Source organism: Osmia bicornis, chromosome 15 (assembly GCF_907164935.1).
Source record: "Osmia bicornis bicornis chromosome 15, iOsmBic2.1, whole genome shotgun sequence".
NCBI lineage: Eukaryota > Metazoa > Arthropoda > Insecta > Hymenoptera > Megachilidae > Osmia > Osmia bicornis.
This window is the reverse complement of record NC_060230.1, coordinates 1,735,154-1,762,978: the sequence shown is the minus strand read 5'-3', so window position 1 is coordinate 1,762,978 and position 27,825 is coordinate 1,735,154. Positions and strand designations below refer to the sequence as shown.

Sequence of the window (27,825 nt, the reverse complement as noted above, 5' to 3'; positions counted from 1 at the left end):
AGCTTGGATGAAATGATGACCGTTCCTGATACGTCCTTTAAAATAAACGATTGCCCGCCAAAACAAAAAAGAAGAGACCTTCCCGCGAGAATCTTCAAATAATCGACGATTGGAGACAGCTCCTTTCCTCGCTCGATTAAAGTTTAACGATCTATATTAAATTTCTGTTTAAAAGTAAATACACTTTACAGCCTATACACAATTCGTACAAGTTCGTTTTCCATGTTTCTTTTTTCCTTAGTTCTCTTCGTTCATCGTTCTATTCGCGTTACGTTTCGTGGGGGAGTGCAGGGCAGGTCCAGGTACTTAGGCTATCTGTATATTTTCATAAAAATTTGTCAAGATTTTTCCACTTTTCTCTCCTATCATCTTACTCTCTCTCTCATCTTTATCTCGTGTTTTTTTTTTATCTGACCACTTTTCTTGTTTGTTTTTATAAAAATCACAGCACAGCACCAGCATTTATTATAAAGCCCGCCCGAATCTCCTTATTTCCGAGTGCGCCTCATTAAAACTGAGACGACGGTTGTCTTGCCGTTTTCACCGCCAATTTCGGCTAAACGAATATCGCCATTTTATTATGTTCGAATTAAAAAACACGCCTTGCTCTCTTTTACTTTATTTGGCATTTTGCAACACTATGCACGGCACGATAAAACTATTTTCCCGATTCTTGGCAACGCGTTTTACCAATCGTTCGTACAACGCTTTCATCTCTCTTAGCGACGACGCGATGATAAAATAATGGAACCGATAATTATTAATGAATAATCGTAATAAAAGATACAATGATAATAATCGTTACTGAACTAACGTTAGGTAATCGCCATGATACTATGCGTGTATGTATCACCGTGGCGCATATGTATGTATATCCTAGTAGCTTTTCCCTCTTTTTTTTTTTTTTCGTTAATTAGTCTTATCTGTTTCATTTGCTTCTCTCTTTTTCATGCACACATTATATCCCGCTCGATGCACGCGTACAAGCACACACATACATACAAGCGCACAAAAATTACACTTTCGCTCGCACTTTACTAAAATTCGCACCACATTAACTACTGTTATTTTAGTAAACAAATAGCATTCTAGCGTATTCAATGTACAATCATCACTTACCGCCGCGTTATCGTTATTTAGAATCCTTATTTCATTTTTTCGTTCGTACACGACCTTACGCGACACGTATCATCGTGTTTCTCTTTTTTCCATTTTTTTTTCTTTTTTACTTTTTGATATCGTTCACCGACATTATATACTTCTTAATCGATAATAATCGGTAATCAAATCGTCTAAGAATCGTGTCGTTCGCGAATTAATAGAATTATTTTTTTTTTTTTTTCTAGAAAAATGTGTCTGCGGATTAGCAATCTTTTTTTTTATACAATAAAATACAACGATCTATTATTTTACCGTTATACACAACGTTCTCGATCGAACGTATTCCCATACGTCGTATAAATACGTATCGAGTGGCGCGAAATACGCGATACGCACGCTTACAGGCGCGCGTGAATTTTCCTTTTTTTAAACATTCGCACACGCTCTTCTACGTTCTCTTCTAAGTGCAATAATAAAAATGTTGCCTCGATTCGATACTAGACGAGCGCGCGAAGTCATCGGCTCGAGGCACGCTCTCTCGCATCGAAGAAAAATCGAATTGGTTCGCGGTTACGTCGAAGCTTCGTATATTTTCCTACTACAAGGTTCGCGGTACGAGGAATTTTACTACGATCGTCTCTCCTCCTCTCCCTCAACCACCATTCAGTGAGGATCAGTCAGTCTAACGTAACGAGATCTCCGCTATGCAGCTCGTCCGTTTGTGGAATTCGTCTTGCACGGAATCGTTCTCCGTTTGTCTGCGAATCGGCGGATGTACAAATTTCTTCCTTATCCCACAGGCAGCATCGGTCCGAATTTCAACGAACCACAACGTTTTCTTACGCATCTACCACCTCTATTCGAATGCTACATTTTACTTTGATATCGGTAAACGTTCTCGGGCCGCATTCGCGATTCGCTTTATCTCTTTGTTCACCGTCACCGTCACCATCACTGTTACTATCATCGTCGCAAAGTTGATTCTTAAAAGAAAGAACACAGCAATCTCGGTAGGCAAGCAGTCTTTTCGACTCGGTTCGTTTCGGGTCGGAACAACGCTGTTCTCTCGGAACACGAGGCACATACGAAACGACAGGATCGACGGTGATCCGAGAGGTACGACGAAAATGGGTGAGAAATCGCGAGGATGACGATGCCGGTGTCGACAAAAGATCCGGTAAGAGGCCGGTATACGAGGACGATAGGCTGTTTGGCAGACTGGCGAACCGGTGTGGTGTACAGGCTGATGAAGAGCGGCGAGCATGCGAGAGCGATATCGAAGAAGAGGTAGCAGCGACGAATTTATCTGTACTCTCTGTCGAGGCGATCCTAAGGTTGCCTGCCAGCGGAGGCAGAGTGTGGATGTCCCGCGGCGGTCGCACCGCTGACTGGTGGTGGATGATGAGGCGTATGATGATTTTGTGCGGAGGTGGGTCCGGTTGTTCCGGCAGCTAGTACGGGACCGGGGGCCGCGGGTCACTTGGGCGGGAATGGCGAGATCACCGATGCGGCTACCGCGGCGGCCTGCTGACTCGCCAGCATTGCCGCTGCAACACACATGCACAAACAAATGCCGAGCCATTAATTAATTTTCTTCCATCGCATCGTTTCGTTCGACTGTTCCGAGCATCGAGCGTCGTTTACGCGCGTTCGCATTTACGAACGCGTTCAACGACACCCTCGACGTCTCTTCATTTTCTCTCGATACAGATCTAATATTGTACATTCGTTCGTCTCTTTATCCTTGTCTCTCTAGGATCGCACACGCGCTTGTTTCTCTCTCCTGCGCCATGTTCGCGTTCATCGACGGGAAGAAAATGATGTCTTTTTAGCTCAAAACACGCTTCTCGGCGATTTCGTGCCACTCCACAGCCCAAGTATCGCGCAGCGACGCCGACGACGACGAGTTAGCAATCGCGGAAGAACGATGCAACGCACCGGAAGCGACAGGAAAGAGAAAACAAGAGCCCGAGGAACGCGCTCGAGTACCGATGCTCCGTGCGAAGGTGGTCAGTCTCCGGACGTGGAAGAGGGGGAAGGAAATGTACATACGGACACTGAACGATCAGCAGCAATTATCACAGTCTCGGTGTGTATGTGTGTTTGTGTGCGCACGCATCTGTACACGTGTCGCGATAGAATTAAAAAAAAGTTAGCCCGTGATTCATCGACAACTAATCAATTATCGTCAAACTATACAAATGACTAAAGTTATTCGTCCCGAGTGAATTATATATACATGTATTTCGTCCTAACGCTTAGACACGTCAAATAGTGCAAGAAAAAATTTCGATTATCTACGGATAGATTGTCGCTTTTTCAACGCAGAACATTCGCGTGCACTAATATCGTGTATCATTGGGAGAGGGAAGCGAAGAAAGAGTAAAAAAATATAGCGATAGTTGGGGGAGGATTTGTGGGTAAGAAAAAGAGTATCGTTTGAGCGTTCTCGTCGTTGCGCGTTACGCGTCTCTTGACCCGTTCCTGCCGTCCCGGATAACCGGTGCACCGCGCGTCGCGCGTTGTTTCGGGAAGAACGGGGTGCGCGAACCGCAAAGGAAAATGAGCGAGGAGGAGAGCGTAGGCGTAGGATATAATCGAGGGAAATGTAAAAGGCCGAGTTTCGAGAGTATTTCGAAGGGACGCAAACGACTCGGCTAAATGCTTACTGTCAGGGTCTGACGAGAGGCTTACCTCCGTAAGGGGCGGGGTATTGTCCGGTCAAAAGAGGGTAACCTAGGCCCACGTGCGTGTGATGGTGGGTGTGCACGTGTCGTTGGGGCGGGGGTGATCTATTGTCTTTCGCCAAGGTGCCGGTCCCAGCGTCGACGGGCGCTTGTTGTTGCTGCGATTGCTGCCCCCCCGGTTGATTCTGTTGCTTCGCTGTCGGTTGTTGGTTCTGAGGCTGCGGTGGACCCGGGCCCGCGACCGAACTAGGCGGCCCGCTCGGCGGTCGCGAAGGCGTCGGCCCCGCCGACGAGGGACTCGCCGAAGCCGCGGACGTTTTCGGGGTCGGGGATTTGAGCGCACGCTCTTGAAGTTCGTGTATCTTGTGCGCCGAATAATACTGATTCGCGTGGTGCTGAAGCAAGTCGAGTGCTTTGCCGCCGGGTGGCCTGCTCAGATCCTCCGGCGCGTGATACCTCGGTAACTGATGGAGGTACGGGTTACCGGAGTACGGTCCCGGGACCAACATCGGGCTGAGTCCTCGATAAACCGGATGACCCGGGTCGAACGGCAACGCGCCGTAATGTTGCGGTTGCATGTAACCCGGATGTATGTAAGCGTATTGCGAAGTAGGAGGCGGAGGAGGTCCTTGCGTCTCCATCGTTGGCTTAACCCCTTCCTGTTTGTTCTTCGAGTCCTCATTTTTCCCTAAATCTTGCGGCTTTTCCTGTTTCGGTTGATGCTTCGGACTCGGCGGCGGTGCCTTCGCTTGTTGGCTCTGTTTGCTCGATTCTTCCTTCCGCCTCTGATCGCTCGGGTACAGGTAATACCTTCGGTCGTCCTGCATCGGGCCGGGTGGCGGTGGCGGTGGCGCGCTCCTTTGACTCTGTCCCCCGTGATACACATGGTACGGGCTCATCTGACTCTTCATCTCGATGCTCTCTTTCAGTATCTGATGATTTTCGTGCTGCTTGTCCTTCAAACTAGGCTGCTGCGATTGCGGCTCCTGTTTGATCTTTGCTTTCTGTTCGTGCATCTCTTGCTCCTGTATCTGCTGTTGCTGCTGCTGCTGTTGTTGCTGCTGCTGCTGCTGTTGCGATACGGACTGCGCAGTCTGATAGGGATATCCGGGTGGCATGTAACCACCGTAACCACCGTAATAGTGCGACTGCTGTTGCGGTTGTGGCACCGACTGACTCAGCTCCTTCTTCTCCTTTTCCGAAACGACACCCTGTAGACTGGCCATGCTCGACATTTGCGGTATGTTGAGCGGTTTCATTTCCTGTTTCGGCGTTAAATCGCTCGGCTTCTGATCGATCGGCTTGCTGTCCGGAACGCTCGGCACCAGGTAAGGCGGTTGCCCGTAATACGGGTACATGCTGAAGTGAGCGGGCAGATGCGTGGTCGTGCTTGTTTTCCCGTCCTTCTCCTGACCCTGCTTCGATTTGTCGGCCGGTTCCGCTTCGAGAACGGGCGCCGCGTCGTCGGAAATGTCCGAGTACGCCGGACTCTGGACGTCTTCCCTGGCGGCGTCGACGATCGGTGCTTCCAACGGCGAAGGATGCGGACTGCCACCGGGCGATTTCCTCGATTTCTTTTTGTATCCCTGAGGCTTCGATGCCCTCGGATCTTTGCTCTTGTCCTGTTCGGGCATGAGAGCCGCGGTCGGCTTGACCTTAAACTGCGGCATTTTAGCGTGCAACGACACGCTTTGATACTGCTGCAAATGCGACTGTACACCCTGACCCGGATGGCCCGGTTGCGTGGCAGCCTGTTGTTGCTGCGATACCTGGTTAGCCAGACCCTGAAGTCCCGGATGCTGACCCGCGATACCCTGCAAACCGGTCGGTTGCGATTGTTGCTGCAATCCAGCCTGTTGCACCACGTGAGCTTGCGTCGGTTGACCAAGTGGCGCGGACAACGAATGTTGCACTGACAGCTGATGCGCGGGAGGTAATTGTTGTTGTTGCTGCTGCTGCTGCTGCTGCTGTTGTTGTTGTTGTACGGACGATTGCAACTGCTGACTCGCTTGAAGTTGTTGCTGTTGCGGCGTAGGTGGTTGACCGGCCTGCAACGGTTGCGGACTGGGTTGCAGAAGGGGATTTTGTTGCGGATGCTGCGACATTTGGGACGGTTGCGGCGGTTGGGGGATATTCAAGGGAGCAGGAATATTGACGCTCGGATGGGGCGAGGGTACGGACCTGGGAGATTGACTGGGTCGAGGGCTCGGACTTTGTGGCGAATTCGAACCGGTCAACGACGATTGATTCGACGATTGCTGCTGTTGCTGTTGCTGCTGTAGCGACGGTTGCCTCGTCGACGTCGGTATCGAGGGAGGAGGCGCGGGCAAATCGTCTTGTCCGAATCTGAGTACACCTGGCTTCACGATGCTCTTGTCCGAGGTTAACACAGGCGCGGGCGATTCTATGCTCGGCGATGCGACTCGAGGCGGGGGAGGTGGCGTTTCTGGGGGCATGTTGCCGGTCGGAGGACTAGCCGGCCTGAGTGGGGTTCCCTCGGGTTTGTCGGCAGGCGATTTCACCGGTGTCGCCGGACTCGGAGCCTCGATGTTGCTCTCGTCGTTCTCGGACATACTGGTGATTCCTTCTTTCGTGTCGTCGTCGTCCGCCGAGCCGTGCGCGTGACTCTGGTGGTACTTTAGACCGTTGATGTGTTTGTACTTTTTGCTGCAGTTCGGCTCCGGGCATTCGAGCAGCACCGGACTCGCCGGCGGTGAGCCACTCGGAGGCGTCGGTGGCGGTGCTCGCCTTTTGTTCTTATCCTCTTCTTCGGGACCGCGAGATTTCCGCTTCGCAGCTGGATCCGGTCGCGGGGGTACGAACGCCGCTGGACTAGGACTTGCCGCCGGTGAACCTTGCGCACCGCGACGTCCTTTCGCGCCACCGTTTCGTAATTTGCTATGCACCGAACTCCTAGTTTCCGTAAAGTTGCTCAGGTCGTTGCCGGGTGTCGCGTTCGCCGCGGCCCGACCGCGTTTGCCGCGCCCCTTTGGCGTCCGGGCGTCTAGATCGCTCGTTGGCGAGTCGCAGAACCTTGGCGGTGCCCAGTCGTGGCGAGTGCAATCCAGCAACGTACCCACGTATGTCTTCCCTCGCCACGTCACATTCACCACCAGCACACCTAAGGTCGAAACAATTTATTCCAACATAATCCTTAGGTAAGTTTCCTATACCCTTCCGTGATCAGAAGCAGGCAAACAAGGATGACTTCGGGACGGCTCGAACTGGGGGAAAGCGGAGGAGGGAACGCTTACCTCCTTCGGTTTCGTGCCAAACGATGCCTTCGAGAGTCACCGACGTTCCAGGCTCGCAGGGTCCCAGACATTCCGGTTCGGTAATGGTCCCCACGCTAGTGCCGACGCATACGTCGGACATGTCCTGTAACGACAAACGTGATTTTAACGTTCGTCATCTTGATTCACAGGATCACGCATGCTTTCAAACATTTTTCTCTTTCTTTTACTCCGCGAAGGGGAAAGAAAAGAAAAAAAAAAAGACAGGATAATCTTATCGGTTAACAACGACGATTCGAAACGCAGGCCCTAGACCGAGCAGCCACGTACGTTCCATACGACGTACGATACGTACAATTCTTTCTGAAGGAAGAAGGAAGAGCGAGATACCAAGTACGAAAGGAGAGCGTTTTAGAAAACCATTTACCATGACGTGTTCACGAGATACTTGTTTGCAATGAATTCCAACATTTTGGATATTTGTAGAGAGGGTCGTCACAAGATACGCGAGATCGAACGAATTCGTGTAAAAGCAAATCGGTCGTTTTCCTGTAGGCGAGTCTGCACGTGCAATCGGTAGGCCGGACGTAAATACAGCACGTGTGCGCGCGTATATTCCGTTAATAGGTGTGCTAGCTAGCCAGCTAGCTCGAGTAGAGCGTTGTCACGCGACGTACTTCGCACCGCATAATTTCCATCGCGATAAGGATGATTTATGCGAGCTACAACTTTTACGCTCGCTCGATAAGCGTCTCGGGTCGACTTGCTTTCGATTCAACGAACGGCATCGGAATGGATCGGTTGTTCGTTGGCGGTCGAGCGACTAGCGAAAACGATGGAGGGACCGGCTTGGATTAGCCAATAGGAAGCAAAAGCCCGTTTTCCATTACCTATCTAACGAGTAGGGATAACAGGTGCTGGTGTCACGCTCTCTGCGTGTTTTTCATTGCGTTAGAACGCGGTCAATCGCCGAAAGCAAAAAGGGAGACGTCCGTTTTCGGTGTAGGGTCGGCCAAGATCGCGACGACAAACACGCGTCAAATGGGCGTACACGACGATTACGTGGATTTTAACTCGAAAAATCCGTGCTGGTCGCGTGACAGACCACCTTTTCGTCTGATCGTAATCTCTTATTCCCGACCCGAGAGGTATTTATACCCTGCTGCTACGTTCTTACCCTCGACTGTCGACTCTTTGTTCTCAATTTCAGTCTTTACCTCGTTACCGTTGCTCGACCGTCCAACGATTAACCGAAAAGTGAAAAAAAAAAGTAGCGATAAAGGGCGGAGTGAACTTTTAAAACAACCCTACACCTATGAGGATTACGCGATAGTCCGTACAAATTAAACGGCACGATCTTATCGAAAGACCTCTCGTCGAGCGTCAGAGTTGTTAGTGAAACCGATGAAAAAACGAGCCGGTGTCGTTCCTACGCGCGGGTCGTAAGGCACAAAGATAGGAATGGAGAGGAAAAAGCGGGAGAAAAAAAGCTAAGCAGAGAGATGGATGAACGCGTTTGACGATAGAACGATAGGACGAGTACAACTCGATCGGCCCCATTACGCGTTGTCTCGTCGACACTCGTGTCTGTGTCTCTATGTATTCGGCCGTGTGCTCTCTCGGAGGCGGAGACCGCAGAGTATTGATTTCACCCCCTTCGCGTATACCCGAACCGCTTCCGTTCCCCAAGCCAACGCAACCCAGAGTCCCCAAGCCGGGTCTCCGTCTCGCAGCGGTAACCACCTCTTCACGTTCTCGCGACCTACCGAATTCTACGTGTTTGTAAAGGCTAAAAGTAGGTACAGGAGAAGGAGTAGTAGAGTGCAAAAGCGAGAGAGAGATAGAGAGAGAGAGAGAGAGAGAGAGAACAGGTTGCGCTTAGTTAATCGAATCGAATCGAATCGAATTGCAGCGCAGCGTAGGATCGCAAAGGAATGGTGCAAAGGGTTACCTTTGGTTCGGATACGGAAGTCTTCAGCTTCTTGGGAGGCGGGGGACTAGCCGCGGTATCCATGGCATCGTCGGGCGTCGTGGTGATCGGAGTTCCGGTACCGGGCACCGAGGCAAGCTTGGTTTGCTCAGGTTTGGCAGCAGGACCGGCGGCGGTCGCGCTTGCCGGGCTCGGGGGTGGACAGGGTGCCGTGGCAGAACTGGTGGGTGGACCAGGCCCCTGAGACATGGAAAAGCCGGTCCGCGAGCTCGGCGGTGGTCCCTGACTTTGTTGAGGGGCGGTCGCGGCCGCCGGCGGTCCCTGAGATTGCGCGGCCGCCCCGGCCCCGTTTCCGATCCCTGGCCCTGGCCCAGGCCCCGGTCCCGGACCCGGACCGCTCGATGTTTGACTCTGTCCACCCGTGCCGCCACTCCCGCTACCGCCACCAGCGCCACCACCGCCGCCTCCTCCAGCAGCACCGCCTCCACCGCTTCCGCTACTCGGCCTCGCGCTTCCATTCATCTCCGACTTGCTCTGTTGCGCGATCGCGTGGTTGCTCTGCGGCTTCTCGTGTTTGTCCCGCGTCTTGTCCCGACGATGTCCGCTCGAGCCTCTCTTGGAACCGGCGGTCGAGGAAGTGGTGCCTCCGGTCCCGCTGCCGGAACCCGTCGAATGACTCGGTTTCGATTTGTTCGACGACGAGGACGACGAGGACGAGGAGGAAGACGATTGTCCACCGGCACCGCTGCCACCACCGACACCTCCGGCACCAGCGGAACCGCCGGTGGCCGTTCCGGGACCACCGACGCCACCGTTTCCACCGGCACCGATACCGCAACCACCGGTACCGCCGCCACCGCCTCCACCGCCGCCTCCACCACCGCCACTACCACCACCACCACCACCGCTTCCACCGACACCACCACCACCGGCACCGCTTCCACTCGCGTTACATTCCGAGTTCTGAGCGTTCTGACCAAGCGCCGATGCGGCCGACGAGCCGCCGGCCGTGGGCCCCGAGTTGGACGACGAACCGGTCAACGATACCGAACCGCCCCCGTTTCCGCTCTCTTGCGACGACATCGTACCGTTGATTTCGTTCGATTTCACGATCTCGTGTTTCGCCTCGCTGCTTTTCGTGCCCGGTTTCGTTCGTTTGATCTTCATTTTCAGGCCTTTGTCGACGGTGGCCGAGTGTTCAACGGCCATTTTGCCGGGATTACCAGTATTTACTGTGTGTGCGGCGGCGTTCACACCACTCACCACCGCGTTGTTGCTTTGTTGCTTGTTGCCCGAACCCGTTACGACGATTGACGAGGAACCGTTCGGGTTGCCGGACCCGTTGCTACCGCCGCTATTACTTACGACGTTTACGTTTCCGCTTGCGTGGCCGTGACCGTGGCCGGGGCTGTTCGATCGGCCGGACGAGTTGAGGCCGCAGGAAGAGGACGCGGACGACACGGACGACGTCGACGAGGACGACGCCAACGACGATGGCGACGACGAGGATAACAACGACGACGACGAAGACGACGAGGAGCAGGACAACGCGGACGAAGATACGCACGCCGACGACGACGAGGACAACGATGAGTTCGATGACTGTCCGCAACCGTTTGGACTAGCTGAGGTCACAGAAGAAGACAAGTTCGAGGAGCCTAAGCCGTTTGCGGAATTTTGCAGCTGATGATGATGATGGTGATGGTGATGATGATTCGTGGTATTGGTTGCCGATGCTGCCGAGGCAGGCGTTGAAGCCATGCCTGTCCCTGAGCTCAATTTCTCGTCCCTCGTCTTCTCAATGTCCGCATCAAGATCGATTATCAAATCTCCTATTCCAATGTCCCATTCGTTATCGTCGTACTCAAAGTTGTTGGTCGCATTCGTCGCGGCCGGATCCAGCTCATCGGTGTTTGCAGCCACCGTGCTTGCTTTACACTCGCGCTGTTGTCCCGATGACGACGACGACGACGACGACGAGGACCTATCGCGACCTTGATGATGATGGTGATGGTGATGATGGTGGTGATGATGATGATGGTGGTGGTGATGATGATGATGCCGATTATCACGATTATCACGGTGATCGCGATGATCACGATGATCACGATGATCCTTTCCCGTTAGTCCGCGTTCCTTGCTTCTCGACGCGTGACCGCTGCTGCTGCTGCTGCTGCTACCACCACCTCCTCCTCCTCCTCCTCCTCCTCCGCCTCCAACGTTACTACCAACTTGTCCGCCGCCGTTGTGTCTGCCGCCGCAGCTGCTGTTGCTGGTGCTGCTGTTGTTGTTGTTAGCACTGCTGCCGATATCGTTACCGTTATTGCCACAGACTTTCTCGTTATTACCACCGTTCTCGTAACCACCGTTGCGATGGCTAACGTAATTGTTGTTGGTATGATGGTTATTATTGTTGTTGTTGTTGTTGTTGTTGTTGTTCTTATTGGTAGTACAACTTTCGCTATTCGTGCTGTTGCTCTTGCCAACGTGATTACCGTTACTACCACCGCCGATGTTGCCACCGCTGTTGTAATTGTTGGCGTTGTTGTTGTTGTTACTTCCGGTGGTGCCGTTAGCGTTGCTGTAGTTGATGTTGTTGCCAGCACCGCTAGCAGCGACGAACGGAGATGGTCCTTTGCGGTTTACGTTAGGGAGGCGACCGCCTAGTGGCGTGGTCGCCATGCCCTTTGAAACGTTTCCCCGGCGCCCGCCAGCCTGATCACCGACTGCCCGCCTGTTCTCACCGATTTCAAGCAATTACACCACGCGTGACACGCGTCCGTTTTACCCCGACCACCACCCGCAACACGCGCCACGTCCATCGGACACATCACTTTTATCGTCTCGCGGCTGCTCTCCACCGATATTTACCAATATTACGAAAATTCCCCCTTTTCCTTTCCTTTCCCTTCGCTTCTCCTTTCTCGCTCTTACGTTTCTTCAAACTATTCTCTCGCTCACACAGCCTTTCGCGCCCCGTTCTCACCCTCTCCTCTCTCCTTCTTATTTACCAAATAATCACCGTACCAACCCCCGTGAATTCCTTTTCCCTTCGCGTAAGGATCTCGCGTACCCTTTTCCTCGTTTCACCTTTTCTTCTCTCCGTTTCTCTGCTCCTTCTCCTCCCCCACCTTCGCCTCTTCCTCCTCCTTCTTCTTCTTTTCGCCACGCTGTGTTCCCTTATCGTCGTTCCCTCTTCCTCCTCCTCTTCTTCCTCCTCCGTCGTTTCCTTTTCCTTCTCCGTCCTCTGAACGACACTTTTCACCGTCGCGACACTATCACCAATTTACACTCGCGCCGATCTTTTACCTGACACTCGCGCCAACATCGTAATTAGTCGTCGCTCGTCGTCGTTGCGTCTCGCATCGTATCGCGATGTGTTCTTTTATTTTATTTTATGTTATTTTATTTTATATTCTATCCTATTCTTTCTTTTCGTTTCACTTGCGTCGTATCCGCTCGTCGTTGTTGCCCGAGAACACTAACGACACCGATTCGCTCCACGGGTATATCCTTTCTTTAGGCGGTCTCGACAAATCTTCCTTTGGTCCTTTTACCAAGCGTTAACTCGTAACCGGATTTCCCCTTCCAACTTGGCGCTAAAACGGCGACGGTACTTCCCTTGCCTGGCATAATTTCGATCTGCAATGAAAAGAAAAATACGATTCCTTCAAGCGTACTGTGCGATCCGCTTAATCTTTTATAAGTTTCGTCGCTTGCGACTCTATCCTACTCGATAAACCGGACAAAGGAAGGAGTAAGAAACGAAGGAAGAAGGAGACGAAGCAGGAGGAGGTAACAATCAAATCGCAAAATCTAATGTTCGGACGAAGGGCGGTAAAGCAACCCCCGTTTGTTTTCCCTTCCTTCTCCATTGTGTCAGCAACCGATTCTATCGGTTCATCGCTCCTTGTTTCTTACAAATTGATATTCCCACTTAGAGAGGAATTCGTGTCAGGGAACGATTAATTTTACCAGTGGCATTTGGCGCCGATCCAATCGCGTCGGCGTTCGCGTCGATGTCGCTAGCTGGGACGGTCAACGGTGCGAGAAAGCCTAAATTATTCGCATATTCTCTTTTTCCCTATCGCTACGTCCAGCTTTCTCTTTTTCTCTCTCTCTTTCTCTTCTCGATTTGAAAAAGCAATGAAAGTTAACACGGTGCAATTAGAGTTTCGTTGATCCTGCGAGATTTAATAGCGACGAAGCCATCCCAACGAAGCCAAACGTATTCTAAATATATTTAACGCGACTTTTTCACTTTTTCGACGACTGTTTCGAAAAATAATTAACTCGCAGTATCTTTTGGCCAGCACGGCAACGACTTTCCTCGCGCTTTCGATTCCGTCGGAAACGTTGCCAGCAGCGGTGACTACGTTTTCGAAACCTTTGTCTTTTCGCGTGTGGCGTATTATTTTTCGATTGAATTCGAGCCAACTGTGAACGCGGGCTTTTTACAAACTCGTGCGAACCGAGGAGCTGCGAGAGAAGCGAGTATTCCAGCTTGATGGCTCCGCTGGCGAACGAGGCGATTACCGTCACAATGGCTGATTTATCGCAAATGAAATTACTACCTCCCGTTAAACGAGTAAAGAACGAACGTGATAGTTCTTTTATTCGCTACCGTGTGTATACTCGACACTGACGATCAATTCGGCTAGACCCAGTGGTCACCAAACTTTTCGAGAAATGGGCCCGGATTGAAATCATTCATTTACATTGCATGTGTAAACAACATTGGGACAACGCGAGAGACATTACTGGGTTAGATTCCGATAACTTGGGGCGCCTTTTTCTCTATCGTGTAATATTTCTCTACGAGCGCCGTAGTTTGGTGACCGCTGGGCTTAGACCATTCGCTCCGCTTTTCGACGTTCGAATTGTTCTAGCCTTCCCTTATCCGGCTCTCCTTCCGAACCCTTTTGTAACACCCGTTCCTTCTTTCAGCTAAGCTGCATCCCCGACCACCGAATCGCCAGCAGCCTTCCTCTTCTACCATTCGTGCCACCTTCATTCTCGTAGCTACGAACGGGTTTTCATTGAGTAACGAAAGGAGAGGGAGAGAGTTGGTTCCACGAGTATAGGCAACCTCTGCCCACAGCTGGCGACTCGCTTCGTCGATCGTGTTCTACGTCTCGCGATGTAGTTAGCGTGTTTAACTCGGATTTATAGCGAGGACGGAAACGCCTACCACGTCCACGAGCCGCGTTTCCCGCGGTTTCAATCATTTGTTTCGAAGAAAAATCTGCCTCTGCATGAAGAGTTAAAAGTAAATAAATAAGAACGATCGTCGTTCCAATTTCCCAACTGCATCGACTCGAATCGTTCACCTATGCTTCTCACAGAGGCCATTGTTTCCTCACCCTTCCGTAGCCTTCCTCGCCAACACGCCTTCTCGCTACCGATACTCTCGCTATTCGCGACCAATTACCATTGCCTATGATTGTACGCTTGACCGGTCGAACAATCGACTAGATACAATAGCTGTCTGTTGCCCTGTGAACCTAAGCGCACTCGTGCCTATCCGCTTCGCCACGGTGTTGCGTACGTTTCGTCGTCGAGAGGATCGAGCGTACGTCTCCCTCGAATCAATTTGTTAACGCGATGCGACCCGTCGTATCGACACAACGGGGTTATTAAGCAAGGTAAATCGAAGCGGAACGCGAGACTGAAAAAGTTTGCCGAAGGTGTGTTGCGCGAAGAGATGCATGGAAATAGGAATCGGCGGAGATCGAGTGGGAAACGTGAAAGTTTGCGATCGCTGTGTGCATCGTGTGCGTCCGATGCTTGCAGCACGCGTTCCCTCTCTCTTCGTAAACAGCAATCTAAGCAACGAAACAATTCGCAAGCGTTTTACGAAACGTTATACCGGGGCAAAGGAAAGTTTCCTCGCTCTATCGAACTCTTCTACCACATTCGAATACGCGTTGTTCTCCGGTCAAACGAAGCTTGATAATCGTCGCAACGATCGAGTACGCGATAACGAGATAAACCTACCTAAACGGTGTCTCGTAATCGGTTAGAAAGGAACTTTGAGGTTACTACGTTTACGTAACAAAACCAGTTTCATGACAAGGCGTTAAACGGTATAGAAGAGCGCGCAATTTCTCGGTGACGAGATGGAAAACGTCGCGTAATTTAAATAAGGCACGTCCCGTTATCGTTGATCGTTCCCTGGAAAATCGATTGAAATTTTCCGCAACGACATCGGTCGCGATCGATAGACAAATCCTACCGATGTTTACTTATCACCGTTCCATCCTTCTTTCGCGAGGTTTCAACGCGAACATCGGCTCTCCTTTCATTAGCCTCGATGTTTTCCCACCGTTATACGATCCGCGGAGAGGAGCTTCTTTATCGATATCGCGTCTCGTTAAATTGAAAACGACGGATTCGTCCGTGGAAGAAGCATCCAGTGATCGGTGATCGATCGAGCGAAAGAGAGTTTTTAAACCTTTTTCGATCGTTAACGGAGGAAATGGAATAGCAAAGGGAAAAGGAGGATGGCGCGGTAAAACTGTTCGAAGAATCCACCGTTCGATGAACAGAGCATCGATGAACTTTATTCCGAGCACGTATTCCCATTTACGTATCTATCGTGTCGGGCAAGTAATGCCGTGAGTGACGATTGTTGCGAGGAAAAGGAAAGAAAGAGAGAGGAGATGGGCGCAAAGGACGGAGAAACGTTTTCGCGTTTCAGAACAGAGCGCATGCGTTCTGTATCGCGTTTTAATATACCGAGGCAAACAATTCTGTGGGAATACAGAGTGAATCGAAAGGGGGAGGGAAAAAAAAAGTCGATTTTCCTGGTCGAATAAAAATTTCGTAAACGACTTTGATGGCTGAACGAGCGGGTCGGAGAAAAAGGTAGCAAATGTTTTGCTACGCATTGGGAACACCGCTGATCGACGATAAAAAATTAATGCCAATCCTCGATAGCATTCTCTAGTAAATGGCTGAACACCGGCATCAATGTGGCTCGAACAGTTGGCGTTTATCGAAGCGAGGCGAGGCGAGGCGAATGTAAGGTGAGGCGAAACGAGCTGAAACGGCCCGAGACACGATGAGGTGAGCTCCTCCGACAAGGAGAAGAATAAAGAAGAGTAAAGAAGAGAAGAAAAGAGTGGAATAGAGCGAGGAGGAGGAGAAACGAGGCATCACCGTTCTCTCCTACCCAGCTCGGCCGATACGACCGACCACTGGCGTAATCCTTCAGGGAACAACTAACCTTCTACCTACTCCCCTTTCTGTTTCTACCTCCTTTTTCTTTTCTCACCTTCGAAAAAAACATTCGACGAGAAATTAAAGCAAACCGTGCCACGATCGTTTCGTCTCTACTCGGTGTCTCGTAACTCCTGTAACACCTGGAAATTAGGCTTGCTGAACAACTCTTTCTTTTACCAAAATGTTGCTTGATTAACAAAAAAATTAATAATTCAAAAACGAAACTTCGACCAACATTTAGGTAAAGAAAAAAGTTGTTCAGAATCATCCCAGTAATCTCCCATTTCCGGGTGTTATAGGAATGATGGGACACCCTGTATAACGGTATCGGGTCAAATCTTGTACATTCGAAACGGAGTTAAGATATTCAAACGACTGCGAGACGATAAAATGTATCCTGAATAAACATTTTTCTTTAAGAGGAAAAAAAATTGATCTTTATCGTTTGCATAAAGATCCTAGCACTTCGGAAAGGAATAAACAAAACTTTTACTGCTTGTCGACGATTCGATGCTTCTGGTAAATAGCATTGGCAGAACTCGATCCGTGTTACAAGTTCCTCGAGTTTTATAAGCTCACCGGCTCTACCTGCCTTCCCTTCTGTATTCATTCTATCGTGCCCTCGTACACATCTTTCCCATTCTCTCTCTTCACGGTCTGCCTCTTTCCTTCCTTTCTTATACCTTTCTCACCCTTACCCTCCCAAGCTTTTGTCCCCTATTTTCCTCATTTTGCGCCTCTGCTTCTCCATCACCTTTTTCTCTTTCTTCTCTTTCTTCTCTTTCTTCTATTCTCTTAAAACGCTGACTTTCCTCGTTCGAAACGCGTTGGCCTCGAACAATATCGTTAAAGATAGAAAGATTATGTCACGAATACCTCGTAAAAACGAAACCAATCCAGAGGATACCTTCTAAACGCACCGTTTAACGTTAATCACTTTTAAATGGTGCTTTTCAATTACACGCGACTAACATTGACGCAAAACGAACAGAAATCGCGATATCACGGCTCGTATTGCACGGACATAAAATTACGAGGCCTCTCTATCATTATCGTATCTCTCCATCTTTTATACGCGTTTTTCGATTTGCCGATTATCGATATCTCCGTTATTGACTACAATTAAAGTATTAATAATTTGACGACGATAACGACGAACGCGGAATAATAAAACGGAAAGCGGGGCAATTGCTATCTGAAAAAAACGAAAAAAGAAAATCGTTTCAATGTTTCATCGCGTTGTATCGATAATTTCTAAATAGCAAGATAAATTTGCATCTATTCGAACGATGATCGTACAGAAATCGGTGTTACAATTAACACGTGTCTGACCGTGTATACGCGTGTCGTATCGCATCGTATCGTATCGATCATATCTATGACTGAATGCTTTATTTAAAATCGACCATCCGATAATCGTCTTACTCTGTTTGATTATAACATATCCCAACGTCTCTGGGTATTAATTACTTTACCGGTTCTTCTCATCGCGACACAATTGGACAAAAAAGATTCAAGTTAACTACAGTTTGCGTTGCACGTTTATGGTCATTGCCGTTGGGAGATGTTAATTTGTCGGTTCTGTGCTATTTACGCTTCCGGAGAGAAAAAGAAGCGCTCGTAACGGGACGAAATTAGACTGTTCGAGACGATCTAAGACGTTTTATCAAATTATTCTGTCTCGGTGGAGAAATGAAAGAATCGAGCGGAATAAAGGAACGTACCGGTTAATTTGATACGAGGTCGTAGACGTTCGAAGAAAAATGAGCGCGCGTTTCCGATCGAGAGGTTCGCGTGCACGTCATCTATATACACGATACGGAACAATGTAGCTCGGCTGGTTACGCCACACAATTAGTACGTACGCGGTGATCGTGGAACGTTGCGAGAACCACAAGCGGTCGTGTGTTGGCACCGCTGGCTACACGCTTCTACCGGAGTTTCACTGCCACGCTACACCGACACACTACCTCTCTTTCGCGACTAGCCTGCTATTGCCTCGCAACTTCGACTTTACTCCTGCCACTAAAAAGCGTAAAAAACACGTTCGCCGTTTACGATTGTTTATAATAGCAAAAAAATAATACGAGGCCGTAAGTCGCGGATTCTCGGGGGAGTAACGATATCCGTGGTATCACCGATAACGGCACAGATCACCGGAAAGATTATCAAATTCCTGTAGAGATAACGAGAAATTTCTCATCGTTAAACCGTGAACGTCATGTGTCAATAATACAAATCGGGAGTCGGATAAGATGGACACGAAAAACGGTATCGTTCCGATGATTTCGACGGTGAAACTGCAAGAAAAAAGAAAAAACAAGCTTCTGCCTACGCTATAACTCGACTCACACGAACGCCGATCCTCTGTTCGCATACGAGAAAGAGACAATCCGAGCGAAAAGACGGCGAGAAACACGAAAAAAAAGAAGCTGAAGAAAAAGGAAGAGAGGAGCAGAATGGAGAAGGTGGAGGGCAAACGGGGTGATACTGCAACCTAAACGAAAAAAGATATTATATGGTTAAAGGGAAAAGGTAAAGGAACGCGTATATACAAGCGAACGAGTGTAAGCGAGAAAAGATACAAGAGAGCACCAGGGTAAAGGGAGCAGGGAGGCAAAGGGAGAAAGAGAGAGCGTGTACGTGTGTGCACGTAGTGTACGCGTATTCGCGTGTATACGTAGGAAGGAACAGGAGAGAGAGGTAAAGGAGAAGAAACAACATCTCCTGACTCGCTTCCTCGCACGCACGCACGGTCGATCGTTCCTGCTGGCAGCCATTTTGTGCTTGCCCGTAGACCCGACATTCCGCCCTGGGAAAGTATTGGCCGTGATTCGCTTCGACCGTACGTTTGTCCATGCGACTGCACTTTGCCTAACCGCGAAAAACGCGTCAACGGGAAAAGAACCGGTCCAAGCGTACACTTTATTTTTTCCCGTAAAAAGACTCGGCTTAAAGTATCGTCGCGCTTAAACGGCCAAACATCCTATACTTCTGGACAATTAGTTCTACGCCAGATACCCTTCCATAGTTCATCCAGTACAGTCTCGATCAAAAGCCCCCCTCCTGAGAACCACGACTACCAAAGCTTGCCTTTAACGTCCAACCTCTTTTTTTTTCCTTTTTTTTTCATTTTACTTTTTACAGCTTTAACGGATAATAACGCAGCAACGTCACGGGGAGACGATTTTATCGAAGCAGGGGTTATCGTTGCAAACACAACGGTCGTTTGATGACCGTGCGTCTAAAGTCAGACGTTCAATCAATTCCAGATTATACCAACACGCGTATCGTTCGCGCTAATTAAGAGAAACCGCGTGTTTCTAATCGTTTTTTGATCGTTTACGAGCGAAACGTTTCGTTGTTTCTATATGTATGTATAATAGAATAAAATTCATAACATCGATATTATCGAAAGAGTTGAGAGAAAAAGAAACAGATGGAAGGGAATACCGGCTCGCGGAGGAATCACGACCCAGAAAAGATAGATAAGATTATTTTCGCACGCGTTTCATCGAATCGTACAATGTCTCGTAAGCTAAACCAACTGGCGTGCCGAGTGTTTACGAATACGAGGAAACGAAGGAGCCCGATATATCGTACATGTACGTAAATCGTGAACGGGAACGGGCGATGAAAACGTCTCGAAATGGACACGTAACTATGACGCGTCGTGTCGTGTCGCGTCGCGTTTCAACGAGGTTGAAACGCCGGAAGAAAGTCAGGGGAACTAGTGGCAATCGAGATAAATCGATCGAGCATCGATTTCCCATTCTCTTGTAAGAGAACGACCATTTAAACCGCTCGTTAACGACACTTGGAGGTCGGCAACGATGCCGCCCCACCGACGACGACCGCTAATTACTCTCCACGAGGATCGTTTGGGTTCACTCACCGCTCTCACTCTCTCTCCCTCTACCTCTTCCTCTCTCTCTATCTCGGTTATAAACCGACAATAGACGATCCTATCGCAACTATACGCGTAGCCTCCGCGCATACCGACGCGTACGTATGTACACACCGCTCTATCTTCCACGTGAGTGTCTGTGTGTGTTTTACCACTTCCGGACAAAACGTTCTCGTTTAATGTCGGTCAAGACGATGCGAATTAATTGAAATATCCCATCTTCTTCGTTTCATAGAACAAACCGCGAAACGTCGTTTGCATCGTTTGCATAAAGTTACATACATCTCGTAATCGATTCAACGCACGATCGTAAGACGATTTTTCAATCGCAGCACACCTTCTTCGATCTCTGTTACGCAAACACCTGTACCTTAACACCGAGACGAGGACGCGACGGTACCGATGCTTTTACGATAGTACGATGCGCGCGCGAAACAGCAATTACGATCATCTCCGTCAGTCACGACCGATTCGTTTTGCTAATCCCACGGTTTCGCTACCGTCACCGAGATGTACGTTAATTTCGTTATTACGTAAAAGGAAACGAGGTCATTGTTTATCTTCCAGTGAACGTTCTACATATACATATAGACGCGATGGCAGTCAAGTTACGTGGCTAAATCAGCGAACGTAGAATAATCGGCAATCAGCTACGAGTTATCGATGTTCCGTGAATCGTACGCTCGAAAAACGGTTACATCTGTTTACGCGATATAGAAACCTTGTGATTTATTCCGGTTATTTTAAGCCGGATCAGCGTCGAGTGATAAATAGTTTGGCGAAGCAAGATCGTTCTACATTTTTTCTGCTTATTTAACGCAAATCTGACCGATGATTTTTCGAAAGATCTATTAATCAATTCAGAGGCAACTCCTATACACCGAAGCACCGAATACTTTTAGAAAGAAATGTACGGGACGGTGTCGATTTGTATCGCTTGAAACGACGTTAAGAGCTGAAAGAATAATCGCATCGTAAATAAAAGGTAGAAATAATGGAGGGATCGTACCGCGAAGCAGGGGATACCGGTTCTAAAGACTAAAGAGGCGCCGAAGAAGAGAACGCGTCGGGTTCGGGTTCGGGTTCGGGTTCGCGTTAGCTCGTTAGCTTCCAACAACTCGAAGTCGTAACGCGTAAGGACGCACACGCGGTACGCTACGACACCGACTCGGACACGAGCTAATGGCAAGTAGGTACGTGCCCGATGTAACACGCGCGCACGTACACCGGGCCAGGTAAGTTGCGCGAATCGACGGAAGTACCAGCTCCTTACCATCGTGCGTGCGTATCGACGACTAGAAGTACGCGGGCCCGAAGTAACGCGTCCTTTCCACGATATATCCGTTTACCACTCGTACGGATTCATCGAGGGCAGTGTATTCCGCAAGGTAATCCACTTCCAAGAAAGATGATCAATTTTCCGGCGATGCCGAGTGTTTCGTGACGCGTTGTAAATTCACCTCGCGACCCCGTTCCCACGCACCTATACAAGTCACGCACGGTACACATTCGCAACCGACGACAACGACGAATCACTCGAGCAGATCTCGATACGTTTAAATACTGCACCGTGCACTAATACCATCCTGAACAACTCGATTATCCACCTTACGCGTTCACCTTCCACTTCCTTTTTCTTTTTCTTTTTTCCTAATAATTAACCAGCCTTCTTTTCCTTCCCCTCATCGTGCACTCTTTTCCTTTTTTCTTTTTTTCCTTCGATGCTCGGCACTTTATCTTTCGACGCAGGTACACAGAAATAAGGAGAGGGGGCGAGGGGAACAGCACTTCTTTTTTCCGTTACACACTCGGTAAACATGAACAACACGCGACACAGGAACGAACATATACGTGGTAGTACTTTCTCGGAGTAGGAACCGTACGGTTTGCAGGAATCCTCTCGACGGGTGAACGAGAGCCGTTTCGAGAGCCGTTTCGAGAGCTGGCCGACAAACTGCAGGGAAACGAGAAAGGAATTCACGAAATCGGTGTCGCTCGATCGACCAACGATTCTTACGATACTAGAGATACGTCCGTAGTACGATCCTCTTCCCAACGAGAATACACAAAACACAACGAACAGAATGGTAATACCGATACAGAAACGAGCATGCCCGTGCGCACTGGTTCGTTTGTTCCGTTTGCTCGCGCGCTCAGCCTGCTACCACACGCAAGAGATACAGAGACAGAGGTATCGATAAAGATGGAAACAGATGAAAAAAAAGAAGAGAGGACGGGTGCTTTGAAGTAAAAGAAAAAGAAGGAGAGAGAGCGAGAGAGAGAGAGAGAGAGAGAAAAAAAGTTTGCACGCAGCACCCTGCGCGTCTCTATCTGGCAGTTACCGAGGATACGATTATCGTGCGCACTCTCTCTTTCTTCGTTTTCACTGGATGCAACCGTTTCGATCTCTACGCTGGTCGACGTCTACCGGTCTTCGATTGCTCCAAATCGCTGCTATTCGTTTCGATCGAGCACTATTACAAACGCACATTCACAGACACGCACACACATTATCGAGTACAGACTCGCGTACACATCGAGAAACGAAGCAGCTCCTTCTTCGTCGTCCCGTTCAGCGGACGCCGCGAGAAATACACTCACTTTCTTTCCCAAAGGTCGACTTTTCCCAGTACTCGGGCACACCCGAATCTTATCGTTACGATCGAACGATTCCTCGGTAACGCGTACTTTATCGGTGTACCACGAAAAATCGCGGTTTTCCAGTCTGCTACGAGTAAAGAAAAAACGCAGACACCGCACCTCCCTTGTCAGAAAGCACTCACGGCAGACCGCAACACATGGCTACGAGCCTCCACCAAGATCGGGCGTCCTCGACCGTATTCGGTTAGCTCCGGCCAGGACCGTACCTATCGTTCCAGTTACCACTTTACGTATTTCGAGGAGGACAAATCTTTCTCCGTCGTTCGTCGTAAATAAAACCTGGTAATTTGCAAAACACTTTATCCTACTTTTATCCTTAGTTACGACTTCCCGAATAAACATCAATTTATTCGTATGAAAATGTATTCTCGTCTCGTATACCCATTTACGGTTATTCGTTTTACTCCTTTTAAGCTGCAAAAGTTCTAAACGTTCGATTCATAGTTTCAGCTAAACGTTACGCGAATAGCTACAAGGTTATGCCGTTTGAATTTTATCGTTCAACCATTTTACGATATGTATCTTCGTTTTAATTGCCTCCGCATACGTTATCGTATATAAAACGTTCGTGTTTTTGAATTTAGAGATACCGAGGCACGGAATAATGCATAGGAACGTTGAATAGCGTATCGTATCGAGACAATGTAATTATTTTCCGTACCAAGGAGGGTTTTGAATTGGTAAATGCATCGAGGAAACGATAAGTAGTCTAAAGACGATCGAATTGAGAAAAATATAATCGTCAGGATGGGGCTCCTGGTTGCTGGTTTCCGGTGCTGGCCAACCGTTAGAAGCAGAGCGAGGGTTCTGCACAGGCGTCCTCCGTCGTCTTCTACCGAAGGCCGTGTGGTGTCACGGTGAGCGTGGCAAAACCCGGAAAGAAGAAAAGAAGCCGAAGGAGCTTGGAGAAGTACGAAGGAACACGAACGAGCCCGAAGGAGCTTGGGGACTCTCCTTCTTTTCCTCTTCCTTCTCTACCTCCTCCTCCGCCACCTCCACCTCGTTTTCCTTGCTGAAAGCAGCCCTGGTTGCCGGCTCTCTATGTACCATGTATGCATGTATATGTATACGTATAAACATCGAAATAAACTTCCTTCTCTTTTCTCTTTTTTTACACGTCTATTATGTTCTACCCTTCATTCTATTTTCTTATATTCTACGTTCATCGTGCTTTTTGCACAATCTTGCGTATCAAGCTTCATCGACGAAAAGGTTGAGCATTTGTCATCGACAATTACCACTCGGGCTTCGAGTTAAACAAATTAAACGAATTCAAGTTCGTTCGACGCTATGCTTAGCGCATGATAAACGTAATACGGTATATCGTATGCCACCAATGAAAAGATCACTGTCGTACGTAATGTACGTTTGACAATAGCCGATACGGAAGCATTTTTCTTTTCCTTCGTCGTTCAATTGCTCTTTCTTTTTCTTTCCTATTATCTTTCCTCGTCGTAACTTCCCCACCCTGCTTCGATGCTACTTTGCTTTTTTCAGCCCCTCCATTCTCACTTGTTCTTACTCGCTCGCGTGCATACACGCTCGCTCATTCGGTCGGCTCTTCTCAAGTACCATCTCTCCTCGACGATTCTTAGTTCCCATAATGAACCGTACGACGTGGTTCGTGGTTAAGAGCAAACGGACGTAGCAGTTTTCCCCTCTCATTAACGATGGTTTTAGAGGAACTTGACCTTTTAAAGGCTCGAAACAAAACCGTCGTCGAAATTCGCTTTGTAACGTTATTTTTGACAGGAATCAATTTTATATCACGATCGTTCAAAATTACGTCGACTCGTGCCACGTGCAACGGTTCGAAAACAAATAGGAAGAAGAAATCAAGCGACCATAGTATTTTCGATAAGCGAAACCATTATCGGTAACGATCGATAGGAGAAACATCTCCGAATGAAACGACTTCCGATTATCGGAGTGTGCTCGAATTTTTCTTCCGATCTCTTCACCTTTTTTTTTTTGTAAAACCTTTTATCGTTCCCTGTCCTCCTTTGTTCCTACTCGTTGATCATCGTATTTTTTTAACCGCCGACAATTGGGAACGAACGCAACGGTAATACCTTACGGTCAGCCGTGCGCATAAAGTATGTATATAAGCGGATGCGACGAAACTACTGTTTTGATCGTGAAAAGAAATCGCGCGATGTCTACGTGGCTCGCCTTCCACGTTTCCTCGAATAAAAGATTATACTATTGTCTAATCTAAATATAACCGATCCCAGCGACTATAAAGATTTTCCGGTTCCGAGACAAAGACACTCGGGGATTACGCATAGGTCTCGAAATATTTGAAAATTTTTTGGAACGAACACGAAAACTCGCCGGCTTCGAATTCCTTCGTTCGATTTTAACGAAACAAAGAAAAGAGGGAAGTGAGAAGAGTAGCGAGGAAAAATGAAAGGAAGGAATTAACGAGAGACAAGAAGAATGTTCGTTTCAAGTTTGATATGTCCGAGGCACGAGCGAAAAGCAACGTTGTCAACGAATCGATATCCGGATGGGCGTGGCCTTGTCGATCCTCGCGGATGCTATAACGTGGAATCTCTCGATGCAGATGTTCTCGTTCGAAAAATTTAGTCTCTTCGAAAACTCGATTTGAACCGGCTTCGAGTCGGTTGGAACCGCTTCGCGATCGACTCTCGTTGCACGTTCCTCAGCGCGAAATTTATTTTACCCTTACCCGGCCGGTTTCCTCGTTTTTTTCTTTTTTTTTTTAACGCGTTCCCTCGGGACCAGTCCATTATCGATGAAACATTTAGATTTCCAAATCCAACAAAATCGCCTTTATTCTCTCTTCGTACCCGCATCGATGAAATAATTAATACGGTAAAGTATCCGATTTTTCGGTAAACGAACAAAGATAAAGCGAAAAGGATCAAGAGGTTTCCGAAGGGAATAAAAAGAAAAAAATACTGACAAAGGCATAAAAGGGTAAGGAGATTTGGGGAAAAAAAATCTGGTCACGCTTCGGCGTCAGTGGGACGTTCAAGGAGCGTCGGTGAAGCGTCGGAAGGACATCCGAAAGGGGCTAAAAGTCCACCGGAGAAGAAAAGTGGAATGGGACGAATGGTTGGATGATGGGAAAGAAGATCAGAGAAGGGGGATTTGTGAGGGTATGAGAGACAGTATTGCGAGGAGAAGAGTATTCGCAGCATGTGGTCTCGTCAACCCCCTTGCTCGCCTCTTTTCACTTGGTCCCCCCCCTCTAGTGTCCTTCCTATCTTTCATCTACTACCTCCGCACACCGATTTCGTATTTTCATTCCCGTTGCTCGGCTTCAATTTCCCCCCGGGGCTCAAACTTGCTTCTTACCTCTTCATTGTAAACGCTAATTGCTTTATACAAATGTCCAAAATCTACTTAACGTCTTCCTTTAACGTTCCGCTCCCCCTACTCTCTCCCTTCCTATTCATTCCCCTCTTTCCTTTCTTTATTTCAACGAACGATTATTGTGACACGTTATTGTATCGGTTTACGATAGGAACGGTGAAATAGGAATTGAAAGGTAAAAGCGATCGACCGCGATAGAATCGGTAAGAAATATTGTGAAAATACCAAATATGACTCTGGCTTATAGTCGTAATAAAAAAAGAATAAAATTTTCCTAGAATTCACTCTGCTCGATTTCAAACATATAAACGTGCATGTTGACACGCGTCCGAAAGTGAACCGGACCTTATCGCTTTTTTGTCACTTTTATCGCTCTGTTTACTAGTATACGTACCCGTGTAAAAACACGAGGCAACGATCAAAATTATTAATGCGACAGGTACCAAGATCGGTAGTTACGTTACTGAACCACTACCCTCTAGCGGTTTGGTAAGTTGCTAGGATACACCCCACGCTCGGATCCCCCACGATTCGGCTATCAATGCCCTTCTACTTATCTACCACTGTGTTGTTTTCAAGAACAGCAACCAGCAGAAAATAGAAGCAAACGGGAAGAGATGAAAATTCTTTCAGTGTCCTACGTGTGTTACGAGCGATTTCCAGTTGGAAAGAAAATATTTCCTCGTACCTATAGCGAAGATTATGAATGGAGATCACCGCTCCTACTTCGACGAAACAAGTTCTCGTCGTTTCAAAACAATCACATCAAAAATATTTTTTTAACAACTATCATCCGCTACTAAATTATTCACCCACGTCAGAATATCGAGTCGCAGAATTCGGAGAATTTATTTCTGAATTTAAATATACGTACCGAGTAAAGTACAGAGTATAGTGTTTACAAGTTAGCCGTGCTATCTGTTTCACCCAAACCAAATAACTCGTCGCCGAGAGTGAGGTCGTAATTGCTTTTACGCGAATGCAATTATGGAACCTTAACGATGACGCGACGCGCTTAATTGCGTTTACGTTCGACTAGAATATCTATGCAGTCGAAGAAACGACCAACGACCAATATTTAGACTTTCATATATTACTTATTTTTCTTACTCGTCTACCTGCTTTACAAGCATTTTATATTCCGTACGCGTGTACTTGAATTTTCTGGCAGCGTTTCGACGCTGAATATATAAATATATAATTGATTCATAGGGAAGTCGAATTTATTTACCACTAAATTCTAGTGTCGTCTAAAAGACGGAAACACAAAAATAATAAACGATCCTTACCGTTTCCTTCCAAACAACGGAAGTTCTTTTAGATTATTTAGTGGTGACATCTCTCGCACTTCATAGGAACTTTCCCCTTCGACATGTACCGGTTTACTCAGCAACCGGTACTAACCCTCGACACGACACAAAGAACACTTAATTACGCACTATAATAAATTGTTTCACACATGCACTTTTACGAGGTTATGACGGTACAACGAAAAATCACTAAAATTTAACAACGATACATAGTTTAAGTAGAATTTCTCACAAATACACGATTAAAATGACAACTCGCGAACCAATAGCCTCCACTTGTGCGTTTACAGAATTGCTGTAAACACCTCGTAATCAAACGAGCGACTTAACGCGTGAAAACCGTTTTACCTTTAACGTTGCTTCGATAGATAAATTGTTTAGTAAAATTAGAATAATTAATTATGTAACGATACATTCTGGTTTCTGTGAC

General features: G+C 48.1%; 1 protein-coding gene across 11 annotated transcripts; it reads right to left on the bottom strand.

Moving 5' to 3' along the window:
* Positions 1 to 874: 874 nt before the first annotated feature.
* LOC114878753 (zinc finger protein 608-like) lies at positions 875 to 27,777 on the bottom strand. Of its 11 annotated transcripts, none has more exons than XM_046289065.1 (5): positions 27,375 to 27,777; positions 8,973 to 12,593; positions 7,043 to 7,166; positions 3,796 to 6,909; positions 875 to 2,648 (listed from the first exon to the last, which is right to left on the bottom strand). In XM_046289065.1, exons 2-5 carry the CDS (start codon positions 11,631 to 11,633, stop codon positions 2,578 to 2,580), a joined length of 5,970 nt encoding a protein of 1,989 aa, XP_046145021.1. In that variant the 5' UTR covers positions 11,634 to 12,593; positions 27,375 to 27,777; the 3' UTR covers positions 875 to 2,577. The 11 variants fall into 11 exon arrangements, with proteins under 11 accessions (XP_046145021.1, XP_046145028.1, XP_046145018.1 ...); XM_046289072.1 differs by lacking the exon at positions 27,375 to 27,777 and adding an exon at positions 26,960 to 26,982; XM_046289062.1 differs by lacking the exon at positions 27,375 to 27,777 and adding an exon at positions 22,425 to 22,914.
* Positions 27,778 to 27,825: the final 48 nt, after the last annotated feature.